This window comes from Emydura macquarii, unplaced genomic scaffold (assembly GCF_026122565.2).
Source record: "Emydura macquarii macquarii isolate MOO-44397 ecotype Brisbane River unplaced genomic scaffold, CSIRO-AGI_Emac_v2 contig_3257, whole genome shotgun sequence".
NCBI classification, from domain to species: domain Eukaryota; kingdom Metazoa; phylum Chordata; order Testudines; family Chelidae; genus Emydura; species Emydura macquarii.
Window position 1 is genome coordinate 473,165 of NW_027133394.1, and position 18,550 is coordinate 491,714.

General features: G+C 48.3%; 1 protein-coding gene across 1 annotated transcript; it reads right to left on the reverse strand.

Annotated features, from left to right (window-relative positions):
- Positions 1 to 2,132: 2,132 nt before the first annotated feature.
- On the reverse strand, positions 2,133 to 18,135 carry ACTG2 (actin gamma 2, smooth muscle). The gene is made up of 9 exons (XM_067532323.1): positions 18,047 to 18,135; positions 12,460 to 12,619; positions 9,076 to 9,204; positions 7,478 to 7,588; positions 6,637 to 6,721; positions 5,640 to 5,801; positions 4,794 to 4,985; positions 3,690 to 3,871; positions 2,133 to 2,383 (listed from the first exon to the last, which is right to left on the reverse strand). Exons 2-9 carry the CDS (start codon positions 12,583 to 12,585, stop codon positions 2,240 to 2,242), a joined length of 1,131 nt encoding a protein of 376 aa, XP_067388424.1. The 5' UTR covers positions 12,586 to 12,619; positions 18,047 to 18,135; the 3' UTR covers positions 2,133 to 2,239.
- Between the last annotated feature and the right edge of the window lie 415 nt (positions 18,136 to 18,550).

Below are 18,550 nucleotides of genomic sequence, written 5' to 3' on the forward strand. Positions count from 1 at the left end.
ATAAGATGCAAATTTTACGCGCTTCTCCTGCGGTGGCGCGCGGGTCTGTGCGGTGCCTGGTGCCCGCGGCGCCCTGACGGTACGTATGCAGATTCCCTTTATGACGTAGATCGTGTTTATTGTGAGATGCTGATTTATGCAGATTGCCGTTATAATCACAGGCTGATCGAGTTCATTCTAGTGATATGCTGATTTATGCAAATTGTCATTGTAGTGCTATGCTGCCAGATTTTGATGATGATATGCATATAGCCATTATAATGATATGCTGATTTATGCAAATTGTCGTTGTAGTGCTGTGCTGCCAGATTTTATGCTGATATGCATATAGCCATTATAATGATATGCTGATTTATGCACATATCGGTATACTGATCCAGGTAGCATTATTGCATAATTTGCAGACTCTAGCTGTTCTAGGGCAGGGCTGTCAAACCCCTTTGCTATGGCAGGCCAGATTTGAATTCAACCTAGTTCAAGTGGGCCATCCGTACCATAAATCGAAATACTAGGCACAGCCATTGTTATGTAGTATTATATCTTAGTTGCTAGATATCAGCGCTATAAAACCTGCAGTAAATTCACTTCCACAACTACTACTATTTTACAAGTAAAAGAATCGATCAACGATGAAGAATTATAGTACTTTATTTACTGCTACTGCTGCTTCCTGATGCCTGCCACCTCTTACTTTGGACCACTGCATCAAAGTCTGGAGCAAGGGACTGGGCTGTGGCAAGCTTGAGTATTGCGTTCAGGTGTGCATCAGTAAATGGAGAACGAAATCTTGACTGGTTGCTGTTCATTACAGAAAAGAGCTGTTCACAGCCATACCTTGTCCCAAACAGGGACAGAATTTTTGAAGCAAAAGACTTCAGCCTGAAGTATTCTGCAGTCTTTTCCTAGCTTGCTCAGAGTTCTCCCAGGCCGGCCTGCAGAGTTTTGCAGTTCCTTTTGCTTGTCCCCCTGCTTGTGTCTCTCCCAGACCTTTCTACCTTTTGCACCCTTTTCTCCCTGTTTGGTCAGGGTAATGGAGCAGTGTCCGTTTACACTAGCCCAAGAGCTGGCCTAGGAAGTTCAGACAGTGGTGCCCAGCTCTTCCTTCGGTGTTCCTCCAAGTACTAGAGCTGACCGGAACCCGGAGGGCAGGCGGGGGAAAGAGAAGGTGTTTCCGTGGAAAATTTCAACACACACGTTTTTATCAAAATCTTCAGCTGAAAACTTTGATTTTTTTTTTTTTTTTATTTGGACGAAAAATGGCTGAAAAGGCAACTTTTTTTCAGCTGAAGATTTTCGGGTGTTTGGCTTCTCTGAAGAAAAATCAAGGACCACAGACACTTTCCACAAAACATTTTGAGGGAAGATTTTCGACCAGCCCTGTTAGGTGTCTCTTCCGCAATCCAGGCCATGGCCCCTTGATGGCACATAGGACGCTCTTCCTCCCTGTCCTTTGCTCTCCCCCACCCGACCATCAGCTCCTTCTGTTCCTGGTTTTTCTGCTCTGTATATAGAATCTCTTAAATTCTTGTTCCCCCCACCCTCCCCAGTCCCATTCACTTTTTCTAGTGCCAACGCTCCTCTATCCCAAATCCCCTTCCCCGGTAGCTCTCCTATGTCCTCCGATTTTTTTTTTTTATTTGCTGCCGCTGTGGCAGCAATACGTTTGCTGAGGGAGGGAAGGTTAGGGTAGAATCACTCACTCAGTTTCCCCTCCTCCCACTTCCTTTGGCCCATGACTCCCCCCACTGCCAAATTGGTCTCTGTCCTTCTTCCTAGGTGGGCCTACTTCCACCCCCCAAGTTGAGGAACCCCCTCCCACTGCCACCCATGCAAACTTTGATATGGAAATTACACCCTCATCAGAAAAAGAGACTGCCTGGGAGACGTGGGCCAATTCTGCAAGAGGTATTATAATGATAAACAGGTAATTCTTCAAAGGGGTGGACAAAGAATGCTGCAAGGCAATTGTGCGTAGCTGAACTGGGGCTCTGGCCTATGCCAAGGATGTTAGATCTGATCGCAGCTTTATATATATTCCCCCTCCCTCCCCCGGTCAAACAAAGACGATCACCCATTCAGCTGCAGCGCCACAGCCTACTGGGAAGGCAGGGAACAAAGCACCACATGCAGGGAAGGCTTGAAAAAAAGTTTTAATGCTTTTTAAATGGTTAGAAATAGTTGCAAAGGGAGAGAAGGAACCAGGAAGCACCCGAGCTCCTGAAGAATGGGCACTCTATCCTTAGAAGCACTTCCTGTGGACGATGGAAGGGCCGGCCTCGTCGTATTCTGGTTTGCTGATCCACATCTGCTGGAAGGTGGAGAGAGAGGCCAGGATGGAGCCTCCGATCCAGACGGAGTATTTACGTTCAGGCGGGGCGATGATCTGTTGAAACAATTGGAGACAGGCTCCGGTTACAAGGTGAAATGAAGTTGTGCACTTCCAGAGGCCGTGGTTATAGAGCATGGTGCGGACACCTAGGCCCAGGATAAGAGCTGGCCTACGCTTAAAAATTAGATTGACCTAGCTACGTCGCTCAGGGCTGTGACAAATTTCACTCTTTGAGCACCCTAGTTAGTGCAAGAATTCCTCCATCAACCTACCCATCGCCTCTCTGAGAGGCGGATTAACTACATCGACAGAAAATCCCCTTCCAGTGACGCAGGAAGCACCTACACTACAGCAGCCCAGCTACAGCCATAGCGGTTGTAGTGTAGACGTGTCCTTACACAGACAGGTCTGACCCAGCAAAGTGCTGAACTGAATGCAATGGGAGAGCATTAAAGTCAACGGGAGTCCTTCCACTGACTTCTGCTGGCTTTGGATCAGGCCCTGAGGGCAGGCACCACCTCACAGGATTGGACCCATAAAAAGCAAACCAGTTTCTGTTACCGCATGTATTGGCTTGGAATCAGGGGTAGGGGATTACTTATCCTTAAAAAAATGTCTCCTGTAGCTTATAAGTTCCTAAGGGATTTAGGAGCACAGGCTCTTTGGGGCAGGAACCGTCTTTTTGTTCTGTGTTCATACAGCGCCTAGCATAGTGGGTCCTGAGTTTAAGGCCAGAAGGGACCACCAGGTCATTTAGTCAGACCTCCTGTGTATCATAGGTTACCAGCCCCACCCACCCACCCAACCCAGCAACCAAGCTTAGACTAAATGACTGCAGCTTCTAAGTACTCTGCTAAGACAATTAATAAATAAAAATAAATCCCACGGAATGTGCCTTATTTGCTTTAGAAAAATCATCTCCTGTCATATTAACAAGCAGCTTTCTGGACTTCGAAACTTTCAGGCCAAGGTAAGCACTGCATGGCCCTGTATGCTGAGCACAGTGGAAAGCTTGTGTGAAAAGGAGTTGCTTTGTTATTAAAGGATGACCTCTGGCAAGGTAGCAGAGGATCATGCTCCATTGTGGGAGTTAATGGAACGAAGGGGATCAAACCACGAATGCGATATGTTGGTCATCCAGACGACCTTCTAAATGTGGGCAAACAAAGGATCGATACATGGGTATTTTGATTTAATCTCACTGATAAAAGTTTTACTGCCAAACTTTTTCCGAAGTAACTGGGTTCTAGACGGGGTGTGTGTGTTTTCTGAAGTAACTCTACATGATCTCGTTCTAGATTGTGCATGCAGGGAGAGAGAGGCCCAACCCACTGTACAGTAGCCAATAACCAAGACGTACTTTAATCTTCATTGTGCTTGGAGCCAAGGCTGTGATTTCCTTTTGCATCCTGTCCGCGATCCCAGGGTACATGGTGGTGCCCCCAGAAAGGACGTTGTTGGCATACAGATCCTTACGGATGTCGATGTCACACTTCATGATGGAGTTGTAGGTGGTCTCGTGAATTCCAGCAGACTCCATGCCTGGGGGAAGTGGCACATGATCAAAGTTGTGTTACACAGGCAGAGACTGTTCACCAGCACCTTTCCTCCTTCAAAGTCTGATCTGTCTGCCACAGGACTCCCTGGGAGTTTCTCCATTGATTATTTAGACGATCTTCTTCCCCTATAACCTGAATTTCCGTGTGCACAGACCTAGATAGTGGGGTGGTTGGTTGGTTTACACAAGCCTATGGATAAATTACTACAGTGATCAGTACTTAATATAAGTGACAGATTGACCTAGGGTCAGCAGCAGATCCAACCTCTGTATTTAGACTGAGACTGTCTTTTTGTTTTGCATTTGTACAGCACCTAGCACAGTGGGATCTCCTAGGCACCACCACAGTACAAATAATACATGTGCTCTGTATATTGCATAGCAATGGCTGCATTTTCTATCCCCAGGCTCAGATGTTCTAATTAAACGCAAAGCCCAAGTTCCGCTCTCATTTACACCAATGAAGCTTTCTGTGGCATTTGCCTTGAACCCGTGTCACCAAGCAGAATCTGACCCTCAGCCTTTTCTCCTCTTCGTGGAGAATTAGAAGAGAAAACAAATCACCATCAACCTCAGGAATTGCACCATCTTACATTTGCCTTAAACATTTACAAGAGAGAGTCCCGCTGTGGAAAATATGGCCTGTAGAAGGGTGGGGGAAGATGTTAAGTTGCTAGTTTAGCCCCATCCCTCTTTCCCAGTATTTAGACTGATGGAAAAAAAAAAAAAAATCAACCAATCAACCTACCCTTCCCCCCTTTCCTCTTCTCCCCCTGGATGAGTTCATATATTTAGAAATGGGCTCTAACCAATCCCTCCAATCCAAGTGCCCTCAAAATCTGGATCCCGATCTGAAAGTTGCAGAATCTTTCATTTAAAAAACGGTGGGATGGAATGGACCCTCACCAATGAAGGACGGTTGGAAGAGGGTTTCCGGACAACGGAAACGCTCATTGCCGATGGTGATAACCTGTCCATCCGGCAGCTCATAGCTCTTCTCTAAGGAGGAGGAAGAGGCCGCCGTGGCCATCTCGTTTTCAAAGTCCAGGGCCACGTAGCACAGCTTTTCCTTGATGTCACGCACGATTTCTCGTTCAGCTGTGGAAGGCAGGAACAAATGCAGTTAGCTCTGCAGCTCAGACAGTCTCTATTCCACAGGGCCAAGGGTGCGGAGCACCAAGCTGTGGTGAGCAGAGCAATCAGAACTACAAGGCCCGTTTTCATTGAGCCATGAGAGTTGATTAACTGTTAGAACAAGCTCCCAAGGGGAAATGGTGAATTCTCCATCTCTTGGGGTCTGCAAATCAAGTCTGGATGCCCTTGGGGAAGATGCTTTAGCCAAACACAAGTTATTGGCTCAGCACAGGGTAACTGGGGGAAACTGAACGACCTGTGAGATACAGGAGGTCAGACTAGGTGATCTAATGGCCGCTTCCGGCCTTAAACTCTATGAATTTACTCCAGCCTGACACCATGAGATGTGACCTCTGCCAGCAGAGAACTGTCATCATTCAATATTGTCCCACGTCTGAGAGCTCCTTTTGCCCCCCACTCAGAAGCTTCAGATCTTCTGGTGCCCCATTAAATGCCTCTCCTGATCAGACAACAAGGGTGGCCACGATCCGATCAGAATCTTCCCCCACTCTCTCTCGATCCCAAGAGCATCTTCTCCCCACAGTGCTCCGAGGGATTCCCCACTCGGCACGCCCGAGCCGAGCCCACAGAGAACAGACCAAAGGCTCCCATTCATACCAGTGGTGACGAAAGAGTAGCCTCGCTCCGTGAGGATCTTCATGAGGTAGTCTGTAAGATCACGACCAGCCAGGTCAAGACGCATGATCGCGTGGGGCAGGGCGTATCCTTCATAGATGGGGACGTTGTGAGTCACACCATCGCCGGAGTCCAAAACGATACCTGGAGACAGTGGCGAGGGAGGACAGTTAGAAGAGGGTTTGTGGATCCGCTTACGTGAAGCGAGTAAAGAGAAGCACGTGCATCGGTGATTAACGTATGAATTCCACTCCTGACAAACAGAGCTCTTCAGAGAGGGAGGATGGGACATGGGAAACCCAGGTTCAAGTCCCTGCTCCACCACAGCCTTCCTGTGTGCTCTTGAACAAATCACTCTGTGCCTCTGTTCCCCCTCTCAACAGTGGGGGTAACAGCACTGCCCTGCCTCAAAGGGGCGTGCGAGGATCAATTATGTTTAAAGAATGTGAGGCCCTCCGACCTCGACCTATCTAAGGACCTTAGATCAGCCAAGAGGGTTATTTGATTTCAAATACTTTCGCCCCTAGCAAGGCTGTGCCGACATGTAAAAAGCAGCTAGTTAGAATCCCTTCATGGTGCATGGATAGATATAGCTGGCAAGCATGTATTGTACACCAAGGGACACCTTCCAGTGGAAGGGTGTGCCTGCCTCTGCCGTCATTAACAACTTCTAACCAGCAGCAGCTTAGCATTGGGCTCTGGCCTGGGGGAGCAGTAATATGCGGCTCTCTGGCCTTTTACAAGAAAGCTTACTCTATGCCATCAGGAGACCTGTTATAGAGGATACAGCTCCCCAAAAGAGCAGGATTTAGGCGGACCAATAGTTTGGGGGTCGACCCAGTAGTGGATTTAAAAGGTCCTGAGTAAATGCAGCTTCCACTGCACTCAGCGGGAACTGTGGGAGCCCCGCACTTCTGCGAACTCAAGCTGACAGCACATATGCGGCATCAGTGGAAGAGGAGGGAAGAGAAGTACTCACCAGTAGTACGGCCAGATGCATAGAGGGACAACACAGCTTGGATTGCAACGTACATGGCAGGGACGTTAAAGGTTTCAAACATGATCTGAAAAGAATTTCAGTGGAAGTTTTACAAGGTCAGTGCATCGCAGGATGTGGCGTGCACACAGAGCACTTACATGCGACACATTCAAAAGTGCATTGCTGTCTCTGTGTGAAGTCTGATGTGCGCATGCCAATCTAGAGATAGGAGGGTGCTGCTAGAAACACAGAAACAGGAGGGGCAGTTGGGTTCCACCATGCACCCAGTAGCCCAGTGAATATAGGCTGGATGTTCATTATCCAAACTCATCACCCACCATCTGGGGTTGGGCTCAGCTGGGTAAACAGAGAATTACGTTATCCACTCTAACAGCTGAACCTCTGGGGTCCTCATCTGCCTCCACAAGTGTGCTAGTTATGGGCATCCTCCCTCTGGTGTGGATAGGGGGCATGGTCCTCAGCTAAGAGCAAGAGCTAAAGGCATCCCATTCTACAGATGGACCAACACCTCCCAAGACTCAGCTGTACTTCCCTGGCCAACTTTCAAGAGAAGATCAAAGTTGTCTTTTGCCCTCCAACGAGCTGTGGACCATTTTTCTACATCAAAGATATCAGCAAAGGCTGGACATCAGGCAGCTAAGGCAAAGCTCTTCAGCTATGGATCTAGTGTCTCAGATCCCAACACACTAAAGATTTTTCTGGGACTCCAAAACAGCAAGAGTTTCCCTCCAGTATATGGTCCAGTTGGATTTTCCCCAGGATGGGACAGTCCCTAACATGACACAAGTGTAGAAAATGTTCCAGCAAGTTGATATTTTACCTGGGTCATCTTCTCACGGTTTGCCTTGGGGTTCAGGGGTGCTTCTGTGAGAAGGGTGGGGTGTTCTTCTGGAGCGACTCGTAATTCATTGTAGAAAGAGTGATGCCAGATCTAGGCCAAGGAGACAAAATGACAACCTTAGCTCAGACTCCAGGTTGAAGGATCAGTTCTTTTAACTGGCTCTATGGAGGGAATGGCTACAGGCCTGTCTACACTGGGGATTCGCAACAGTTTCAGCCATCAGAGCAGCTGCACCAGGGCAAACTCCTCGTGTGAAATGGCTAAACTGAAATTTGCACTGGAGCAGCTTTCCCCAGTTTAAAGCAGAAGTAAATGCCACTGATGCATGTGGTGGCTTTGCCCTGTCTACACCAGGGGCTGGCAGCAGTGTGGCCATGCTGGTGGCTGGAATCGGGGTAAAGCCGCACTTCAGTCTAGAAATGGGCCTGAGCTGGAAAATCCAGACACATTCTCATTAACCCCTTCAGCCCAGAGTTAAACTGCAGCTCAAATGCAGCCAAAATACTGTGGCGCGGGAGTGAAGCAAAGACAACGGGGCTCAGATTTTGGGGCCCAGTCCTATCTCCCTCCATCCACCCAGATCTTAGGTTAAAACTGAAGGGCTGGTTTACGATAAAAGTTAAGGGACCTGAATTTGTGCAGCTGGGCTAAAATACAACTTGGGGTCTGCAGCGGGAAGTGACCATCCACCAGATGTGTAAGGCACATGGCATGAGATGGATTGATTAGGGTGGTTCAGGGAGGTATAGCTAAGAGAGATAAGAGGACATTAAGCAAAGGGAAATACTGGTTGTACGTCAGGATACACTTCCTGAGTGAGATCTCCCCCAGGAACTGGGCAGCAACATCATTCGATTGGACAAAGCCCTGAAAATTCAACTCATCGGTGTTTCTATATTTCTATAGCTCCCATCATTATAGCATCTGTGTAACACACCCATTAAGTGTGCCATGTCCCTCTCTAATGGCTGGCCCCCATGGTGAACAGCCTACTGCTGTCAGCCACGGATGGAGTCATTCCTTTAGCTCACGTGGTAGAGGCCTATAGTTTGGAGATGAAGGGTAGAGGATTCAATCCTTGTTGACGTCATTATGTAAATGATACTGATGCTGTAGAAAACAGCCCTGCATTGGCCACAGAAGCTGTACGGTGTAAGGACTTCAGCGTTCGACCCAACAACAAAAGTTTCACACAAGTGTCACAGCCACCATCTTTGGCCAACGCACTGGGAACTGCCAGAGCTAAAAGCATGAGCTAGAAAGCCAGACTCCCTCACTGGGGCCGTTAAACTCCCAGGCTTTGCTGAGCAGGCACCGCGGGCGGACTTGCAGCACAATCACCAGTGAGTTACATGAGTGTATTTTGAAATCAGGAAAGGAAAATTAAAATAAATCCACCTCAACTTGGACTGATCCACTGATTTCTTTATTCTACTTCCCAAGAGAGGGGGATTGTGAAAGGCAAACGAGTGCAAATGATCGTAACCATTTGAAAAATAAACAGAGGAGAAAGTTTGGGGTTTTTTTTTTTTTTTTTGCGCCGATTAAGTCCAAAGAACAAGAGCTTCCTGCCTCACCTTCTCCATGTCATCCCAGTTGGTGATGATGCCATGTTCGATGGGGTACTTGAGAGTAAGGATTCCTCTCTTGCTTTGAGCTTCGTCCCCTACGTAGCTGTCTTTCTGACCCATTCCCACCATCACACCCTAGAAAACAAGAAGGGAGATATTAACAGCCAAGTTCATCTCCACAGGACAGAAGGAAACTGTCTGGTAGCACAGATACACACATCGTCCACATGCCTATATATCTTACCCTCGCCGGCAGCAGAAATATTGGGCCAAAACCTGAGGTTCTTGTTCCGTTTCCGCTTAGGGCCAGTCTCTAATGAAACTATTCCCTGATGGAGGTATTATTCAGCCCCTATTTGCACCTGTGGAGTTTGCTCCTGCTTGAAACTGGGGTAAGCTGTGCCAGTGCAAATTGCAGCATTGCCTGTCTACACTGGGGTAGCCGTACCGGTTTCTGAAACTGGGGCAAATTCACAGTGTGGGCAGGCTCCCTCCACAGAACAGCAACAGTATCACAATCTAATCTCAGTTTAGTGTAAATCCATGGAGCAGCTTTGGAGCTACTCCAGATTCATACCAGCACAGCCCAGCTCAGCTCAGCATGAGACCCAATCAATAATTGTTTTGTTTTTAGGGACAATTCATCCCTTGCTGGACCTGGATCTCATAGCCACGCTGACATGCCCATGCTGTGCCATGGAGACCTTCTGACTCGGGTCTGTGGCTTGAGCTGCATCCACACTGCAAAACGACAGGGTTTGGATCCCAGTCATAGCGGGACTCAGGCTCTGACCCAGTGTCCTAGGACCCAGATCCTGAGTGCCTGCTGCCCCACATCAGATTGATCTGTCTGTTGACAGAAGAAGGGTTTAGGTTCAAACCTGAGTCAGAGATTGGGCTTAGTGTGCAGTGTAGATGGACCCTGTACGTGTCTCTCTTTTGCTCCCACCTGTAAAATGGGGATAATAATAGGGACCTGCTTCCCATGGGCATTGTGGGGGTTGGTTAGTTAAATGTCTGTGCAATATTTTGCGGCCCGTAAGTGCCAAGTATCATTATGTGGATTAATTTAAACAATCAGAGGCAGCTGTCCTAGCTCTGCAAATCAGAAGGTTCCCCCTCATTTCCCACCCCATCTTTAAATTCACAGTAACTCCACTGACTTCTGCCACTGTGCCAGCAGAGATCCGGGGTGGCTTTGAGATCAGAACCTGGCCCATCTTACTTTCCAGCCACTGAGGATCCACCCAGTTTCACTCCCACTGGGACGACTTTTTCAGCTATGACTAAAGGCTACCCTGGAGGTGGTAAAACAGAGTCCAGTGATCAGCTATATTGACTGCTTCAGAAAGATTAAACACCTCTAGCAGGCCCCCCATGTATCACGAGCAGCAGATCCTTGAGCTCTCGACTTGACAATGGCAGTCTCAAGTCAGCTTCCAGCTCCAGACGGGAGGAAATCATAGCCCCCGTGTTTGTCCAGATGTTCCTGGTACTGTCTTGTCCAGGACTTTAGCCAGGCACGCCCACAATGCCAAGACAGGCAGGCGAGCAGGACAAAGCCCAGGGATGTCATCTGAGCATGGGGCGAACTGTGGCACCGGATTCATGGATCCCACTGGGTCCCTGCTTAGAGGGCGCCAGCCAGGTGCACAGTGCTTTAAGAAGAAACAAGAAAAGGTAGATGCCATGCCTCAAACTTTTTATGACCTAAGCCAAGTCAAGAGCAGCAGGAGTTGATAACGTAGGAAGAGTTGAGGGTGAGAAAAAACTACGCGACCTGTGTTCAGCTGGAAGAGACTGATGTGCACATCTTGGGGGTTAGTTTTATCCTATTGTAGCAAAGGTTCTTTAAAGGGCTGCCCCAGGTAAGACCTTCCCTTCTGGATCCCCTTTGCTTTCATGCGTACAAGGGCCAAATGCTCAGAGTACTCGGTCTTTCTCTCTTCCCAACAATCAGCTCTCACATGCAGCCCCTCCTCCCCTTTTACAGTCTGGGTCTGGACGCAGTATTACTATCAGCCCCAGCGGGCTCAGACAACCAACGCAGGGCCTGAACTGTTATCTGGCCAGGCCTTGGCAAGCCAAGCCAGACGCTCTCAGAAATTAAACCTTCAATAGTAGCAGACTCGGTGTGGATCTGGCATTTAAATGCAGTGCCCTGCAAAATCTAACGCTGTGTAATCGCCCAGTCACAGCACTGCTTACAAAACAATTCACTTCCAGAGAACCACTTCTCTTCCGGCTCTTCCATGGCTGCCCTGAGGTTCTGACAACCCTAAATGCACCCCAGGCCCCTTCCCTGCTACTCAACCTCCTCCCCTGGAAGATCTCATCCTTCTGGAGCATCTAGGAGCATACAGGAGGGGAGACATTTCCATGTTAGTTAAGCACCGGAACAGTTACTGACAACGTTTCCAGAAGCATCCTGCTAATTTTGGACGCCCAATCTGAGGCCCGGCAAGCCTGATTTTTTCAGAAATGCTGACCAGCCACCGCTCCAGCTGAAGCCAATGGAAGCTGTGGATACCCAGCACCTCTCCAGACCACTCCCAAGATGGCTCAAATTCTGCACTCAAGAACTGGGGCATGCAAAACTCAGTGGCCACTTTGAAAAACGTTGGCTTCGGCGACTTGCCCAAAGTCTGCCACAGTACTGGGAAAACAGGGGTCCTGACTCCCAGACTGGTCTTTTATTAGTCGTATCATCATAGCGCCTAGGAGCCTGAGTCATGAGCCAGGTCCCCATTGTGCCAATTGCTGTACTAATACAGAACAAAGACAGTCCCTGCCCCCAAAGAGTTGATCGACCTTTATATTCCATTTATAAAGGAATGATACGTGATTCACAGATGTTACAACCACATTATAGGCACAAGCTAGTCATGGTTATCAGTGGAATGGGTTAAGATGGCTATAAGTAACCCACTGATCTGTTGGACTCTGTCAACAGTTCATCAATCACTTCTCAAAACAGCTAGTAACCCCATATTAACCCTTTCTCCCTGGAACTGTAATAGAAAGGGTGACCCACGGTTCTTCAGATTTTAGGTCCCAATCAGGATGGACTGGCTGGATCATCAACCCGGCTGGTATTGTCCAAACCCAACATGCGAAGAACATGAAAGAGCAATGACAGGATTTTCAGGTTAGCTCTCTCCTAAACCACAAGCACTAGACTGAAAGGGTTGAACGCTCTCCCTGGCCAGAGGAGTCATGAGGCAGGCTAAGATGCTTCCACCACCCTGAGCACGTCAGCTCAGTCCATCCCAGCCCCGATTACGCAGGTGCCCTCCATGCAGTATTCCCATTGACTTCCCCAGGCCTCTTGGGCCAGGCCGACAGCATTTTCTTACAGAGGGCAGACTGCCATGGAGATGCTGCACAAACCTGGTGACGTGGGCGACCCACTATGGATGGGAAGACGGCGCGTGGGGCGTCATCGCCAGCAAAGCCAGCCTTGCATAGCCCGGAGCCATTGTCACAGACCAAGGCGGTGGTCTCCTCTTCACACATGGTGGAGCTGAGAGGCGCTGGAATTCAGGAGCACCTGGAAGAGGCAGAGATCAAGAGGAACGTTAACAGACGCAGCTCTGAACGGTTAGTCGAGGGATGGACCGCACTCCGCTCTCAGCTACCTCAATGCAACTGCAGAGGAGTCAACGGAGAGCTACAGGGGAGAGCAGAATCCAACCCCACGTCTGCAAGGAATCCAGCTGCCAAAGCAAGTTAACAAAAGCTAAATGAGCATGGCAGCGGGGTGCAGCCTCAGGTGGGGTGAATAGGTGTAGTTCTGCCAAGTTACAGCAATTTTCCTCAGCGATGGGTCTGGCCCACTGAATGCAGAGATCCTCTCTAGATCCCCACTGACTATATATTTGGTGACATGTAGGGGCAGGGGAGATGGAGAGCGGGTCCATATTCACTCAGGCAACTTGATCTGTTTCAGTCACTTCAGGGCTCCCTTGGCACTGAAAAGAAATGCTGATTTGTCAGTGAGGAAATTCAGTCACAAAAGGGCAAAACTGTCAGCTAGAACCATCTGGCAAAGGCTTAGCCAAACGAAATGAGCCTTACACCACGCCCCAAGAGCTTCAGTGGGTGGATTTTCAGGCCAGAAGGGCCCATTACGACCATCTAGCCCGGCCTCCTGGCCAGAGAATCTCACCCAGAGAATCCTGCATCCGGCTCCTAATTCCAGGTTGAGCTAGAGCCGATCTTCTAGAAAGAAATCCAGTCTTGACTTAAAGGAGCCATGAGATGGAGAATTCACCACGTCCATGACTCATCACCCTCACGGTTAACGTCCTCAACCTTATTCCCAGTCTGAATCTGACCACCGGCCAGAGGGGGCACGTGTGGCAGCTTTCCATTGGCGTCCTCCTGCCTCCAGCTCTCAGTGACTCATGACTAAGGGCTATTAGTAGCACCTCATTGAGACTCAGCCACTGAAATGGAGTATGGGAGGGAGGCTGCCTCCAAAATAGCCAGCTCCGAAAGCTTGCCGCTAACGCCTTGGGTTGTGTCTGGAAGCAGATGGCAATGCCTGGGGTTTGCCCAGAGCACAGGTGTGACACGCTCCACTAAAAAAGGGACCCGCACCATTATATAGCAGAGTAAACGCAAAGAATCACCTTTTAAGGGCAGCTTCGGAAGCCAAATCAAGAGCTCGAGGTTTGATTCGCAGTCCTGGTCCTCCCGGCACAGGCTGGGAGCGAATGGCAGAAACCAGAAGTGCAGGAGGCATGGCGAGTGGGGTAGGAGGGGCACTGTGCTCTAATGGGTCCCTTTTGGAGACTGGTCTAAATTCTTCTCTCAGCTGCAGCAGGGAAGCCCCACTCAATCCCAGTGATTTCAATGGGGTGGCAGTGGAGGGAGAGTAAGATTTAGCCCACTCTAAGGAAATTCCTTTTGAGCATCTCCCTGCGCTTCCAGGGCCTGCACTAGGGAAGTCAGTGGGAGTTTTGCGAGGGGCTCACATGAGGCTCTTGAAGAGGTGCTGTCCAGGACAATGTAGCAGCTGGACCCAGCTCAGTGGGGAGGAGCGAACTCTGAGGCTGATCGCAGCTATGGGAACTTCAAGGGTGTCAGACTCTCACGGTGGGAAGCATCTTATTTAAAATAAAGACTACATACAGCTTGGAAGAGAAAAGGACCTTGCTCCGACAGACAAGGCCCGCATGAAGGCAGGAAATCAGAGACAGTAGAAACGAAACAGCTAAAGGGGGTGTTATAACATCATGAATCTAGCTGGCAATAGGAAAAAAAAAATCAAGCGTTCAGAGGGGGATGACCCATCCACCTTGGAGCTGGTATGTTTGAAATCTCTGTCTAGCTTCCCTGCGTGGGGAGGGGAGCTTCCTTTGATACAAAAGCATCAGGCATAAATACTCATTTACAGGAATCTCCAACCCTAACTGGCTCTTTACTATAGCCCATTAGTAAATGTTAACACAGACGTAACCTGCATAATAATATGGCTACTGGGCATCCATATAACCAGAGATGGGCCCAAGAACCTGTCTGTCCCTCATTCAATGGGTGGTCCAGGGATTTGCGTTCGGTTTTGAACTGCACTGCGTGCTCTTTAGTTTGTACAACTGTCCCCTGGCCAGATGTGCAATGCTGCACACCGGGAGGAGAAAATTCTCCTTCTACAAAGTGTAAGGAGACTCTCGGCTCTTCATGACTCTGCTGCGTAAGTAGGGGAACTCGGTTCAAGTCAGAGGAGTCACTCTGAAGTTACACAGGAGAGAGTGAAAGCAGAAGCTGGCACCTTGTATATAAACAACAAAGCAAGCCACACAACGGCTCATTGTCTTTAAATGAGTTAGTTTCCTCATTTGTCCTGTGCTTGACATTGTTCATCCCTTGGCGGACAGCCAGCGTGGTGAGACTGGAGATGCCTGGTTTAAGGGTATTATTGCTATGGCCAGCAACCTGTTAGGAGGAAACAGCTGCACACGTTAGAAATACGGGGCTTGAGTCTTCTCTCACAGCACTGACTTCAATGCAGTTACCTGTGATTGATGCCAGGCCCAGACACATCAGCCCCACAGCTGGCATCACAAGGGGAGGCGATGGAAAGGGATTCCTGACGGGCTAGTAGCATTGCAGAGTAGCCCACAAGGGAAGAGATTTGTGAATGGGACCACTCGCACTCTACCAGCATTTACGCGCAGCCTGGGGGAATCATGTGCCAATGGACATTTTGCGGCTTCCCTGAAGCCTTTTTAAAATCCCCGGCGGCCAGATCCTCAGCGTCAATGGGCAATATCCATTTACATCAGCTGAGGATTTCCCTATCCCCGGCCATTCTTCCACTGCTGGAAAACAGTCCTTTCAGGAATGACTCACACCTAATAGGAGGCTAATTATCCCTCATGTTGAAGCTTGTTGAGAGTATTTTATGCATACTGCATGAAATCCTCTGGCCTGTGTTATGCTGGAAATTAGAAATGAACGAATGGTTCCTCCTAGCCTTAGAATCTATGAATCAAAACGGAGGAATTCCAGCCAGACTCCTAGCTGTTCTACTGTCAAACCTACTGATTCAAAACTGCTTCTCCTTCCCTACAGCAGAATCCTAATCAATCAGCTTGATACCCAGGGTGCATTATTCATTTAGGGCATTTAGTTTGGTGCCTGCTGAGTTTTAAAAGAAAAGTCAATAGCAATAATGCCACGCTCAGTCTTAGCTAGTGCTTTTCATCCATTCATCCCGAAGCAATGTACAAAGAAAGTCAGTGTCATTTCACAGATGGGGAGACAGGCAATCCTGAGTGCTAATCCAGTGCTCTATCCACTAGACCACACTGCCTCCCTAAGAGTCCTTATTCATGGCCAAGGGCGGCAATGCTAAAAAGCTCTTCAGGGCAGGGGCTGCATCTTTGTCTAAGTGTGGACCGTGTCTGGTAGACGCTACAGGAACAGAAACAAATCAATCTTGCAGTCCTTACTCACGCAAATCTCCTGCTAAAGTCAGCGAGAGTTTGCTTTGAGTGTGAGCCCTGATGGAGGAGAGCTGCCCGTGAAATAAGCAAAATATTTTACAGTCCCAGTATCCAATGGAAAATACAATTTTTTTTTTTTTTTTAAACACAGAGAGGGGCATGAGGAAATTAATAGGATGTGTCAAAAATAAGGCATGCAAGCCCAGATTCTGATCTACCTGTGCGAGTTACTCCTGATTTACGCTAGTGTAAGTGTGATCAGAGTGAGGCCCCCGTGTCCAGTCAATGCGATGTATACACTTCAGCGCAACCTGTAGTGTATGACATGCCTCTATAGATATTCACGCATGTTGTGTGGTCTGCAATCACACTAAACGTGTGAAATATTTCCATATTCAGTCAGATTCTCTTCAGTTACATAGGAATTTAGATTTATGCTGATGGGATTGAGATTAGGCCAATCCATCTTCAAATGGCTGTAAATCAGAGAAGAAGCTGATAGCCTGTCTTTAGTTTAACCTTACATCGCTTTAGAAAAGCCCCTTGGAATCAAAGAACAAGTAAAAGCATTGGTAATTCTGTTGTGGGGGGGGAGAGGGAAGAATATTTCTCCTTTAAACCTCCCCCTTGCTCTTAGTGTCTCAGCTTCCTGACAGCGTCAGTGGGGTAAAGATGACCCACACCTCCTTAACTGCCTCAGCGATACTGATCTGCTGGAAGACAGAGGGTTAAATTCCGATCTCCACTGGTGCCTGTCTAGAGTAAGCCTACTAGCTCCCCTGGAAACCATGATCACACTCTAGCCAACATTCCTGAGGCTAACTTCTCCACTTTGAATATCCCTATAAACCACTGTTTCTCCCTGGAGACTATTGCAATTCCCTGTTATAAGAGACCGCATAGGCACGGAGGCAGGTTTCGACTCTCTGTAAAACACAGGCAGTTTTCCTTTTATCCAGTTTGCAATAGCCCCTGATGTTCCTAATTCTTTATCAGCATGAATCAGAGCATGAGACAAACCACACTGGGGCTAGAGTAAACAAGCATTGGGCTACATCACAGGCTTTCCCAAAAATGGAAATAATTTTCCCAACTCCGGGTTTGCAGAAGGCCACTCCCAACATTTCCCTTCCTATCTGGAGACAAAAATGCAGCTCCGACAATAAGCTGCAGCCCAGAGGAGCGGAGACAAGCCGGCAGCACTTACCAGCGAGCAATGACAATTTCACTTCCCACTGAAGACAACATTGCATTATTCAGAACAATTAAGAATCTAAGTAGCCAAGAAGCATATCAAACTGATCAATTCAAACAAACAATCTGTTGCATGTAAGTTAATAAGCCACATTCCCCACAACTGAAAGTGCCCCATTCTCCCTCCCCACCCACCAAGTTCTGGTTTTTGTGCTGCCCTCTGGCCCACACCTGTGTGAAGTGCTGACTGCCCACAGACCCCAGCCAAGTCTATCATCAAGGGGGCTCGGCTCCTTCCAGGAGTGGGCTCTGCAGCTTGTCTTTTCATCTGTTTGGGCATGCCATGCACACCCGCTATAAACAAGGCATCGTAAGAGCAGCTTGCTTTGCTGCTGTGTTAACTGTCCTAGTGCAAAACCAGAGCTGTAACAACGTGAGCATTAAAATCACAGCAGCCCAAAACGGACACGCAGCCTGGGTTCTCCAGGCATACAAGGGAAATTGCAGCAATGGAAATCTTTCCTGCTTTCAAGCTGCAAACATGATGGTTACGCTGCATCCCAGAGTTTCTCTCCCTCTCTCTCTCTTTACAGGATGTCTATTTAAAATGATCAAAGACCTTGCAGTCGCTTCCCCTTTTGCTGCTATAGCTTCCTACCAGTTCCCCCCAAAAGGCACCCGCTGGGCGCAATTTGCAGGTGCCGTCTGAGCCGGTGACTTAACATTATTCTTGTAGGATTCCCGTGTTGCCCCTAGATGGACCGTTTTCCTTCTGAACCTTAGCAACGCTTCTGATAGCAAAAAGAGAATAGATCTTTGGCAGTACTCACCAAGTATACAAGAGTTCCTTTCCTCTGGGACTGAGTTCTGATGTGCCTTTGGAATAAATACCAGCCAGACTATGAACCCTCAGAGGCGGATCCTCCGTATACAGAGACCCTAAAAAGGCTAACTGATGGTGTGTTAGCCATATGGCCATATAAGGTGTTTTATTTCATTATATTGACCTTGGGCTGATGGTAGAACCAAGCACAGTTAATTATTGTAAGAAAAATGTATGCAGGAGTACTTGGGAAGCAACACCCCCTTAGTGAATCTGTTCCTTTTATGCTACACTTTGATAAACAAGTTCAACACAAGCCCTTATAAGCTGCATTCAAAAAGGAAGTGGAGTCACCTACAATTCCTGGAGAGAGAAAGATACCAAGAATGGCATTAGGGCCTCTGCCGTCTGGCCTGTGGGTCTCGCTCTTTCTTCAAAATTCAGAGGAATGCCGGAGAAGTGGAAGTATTTCATTGAAATCAATGACTGGAATTTGCTGCTGGCTACAGCC

Coding starts and splice junctions, on each gene's coding strand:
- ACTG2 (XM_067532323.1), bottom strand. CDS start 12,585: ATGTGTGAAGAGGAGACCACCGCCTTGGTCTGTGACAATGGCTCCGGG. Junction 6,722..7,477: donor ACCGTGAGAAGATGACCCAG/GTAAAATATCAA, acceptor AATTCTTTTCAG/ATCATGTTTGAAACCTTTAA. Junction 2,384..3,689: donor CAAGCACAATGAAGATTAAA/GTACGTCTTGGT, acceptor TTGTTTCAACAG/ATCATCGCCCCGCCTGAACG.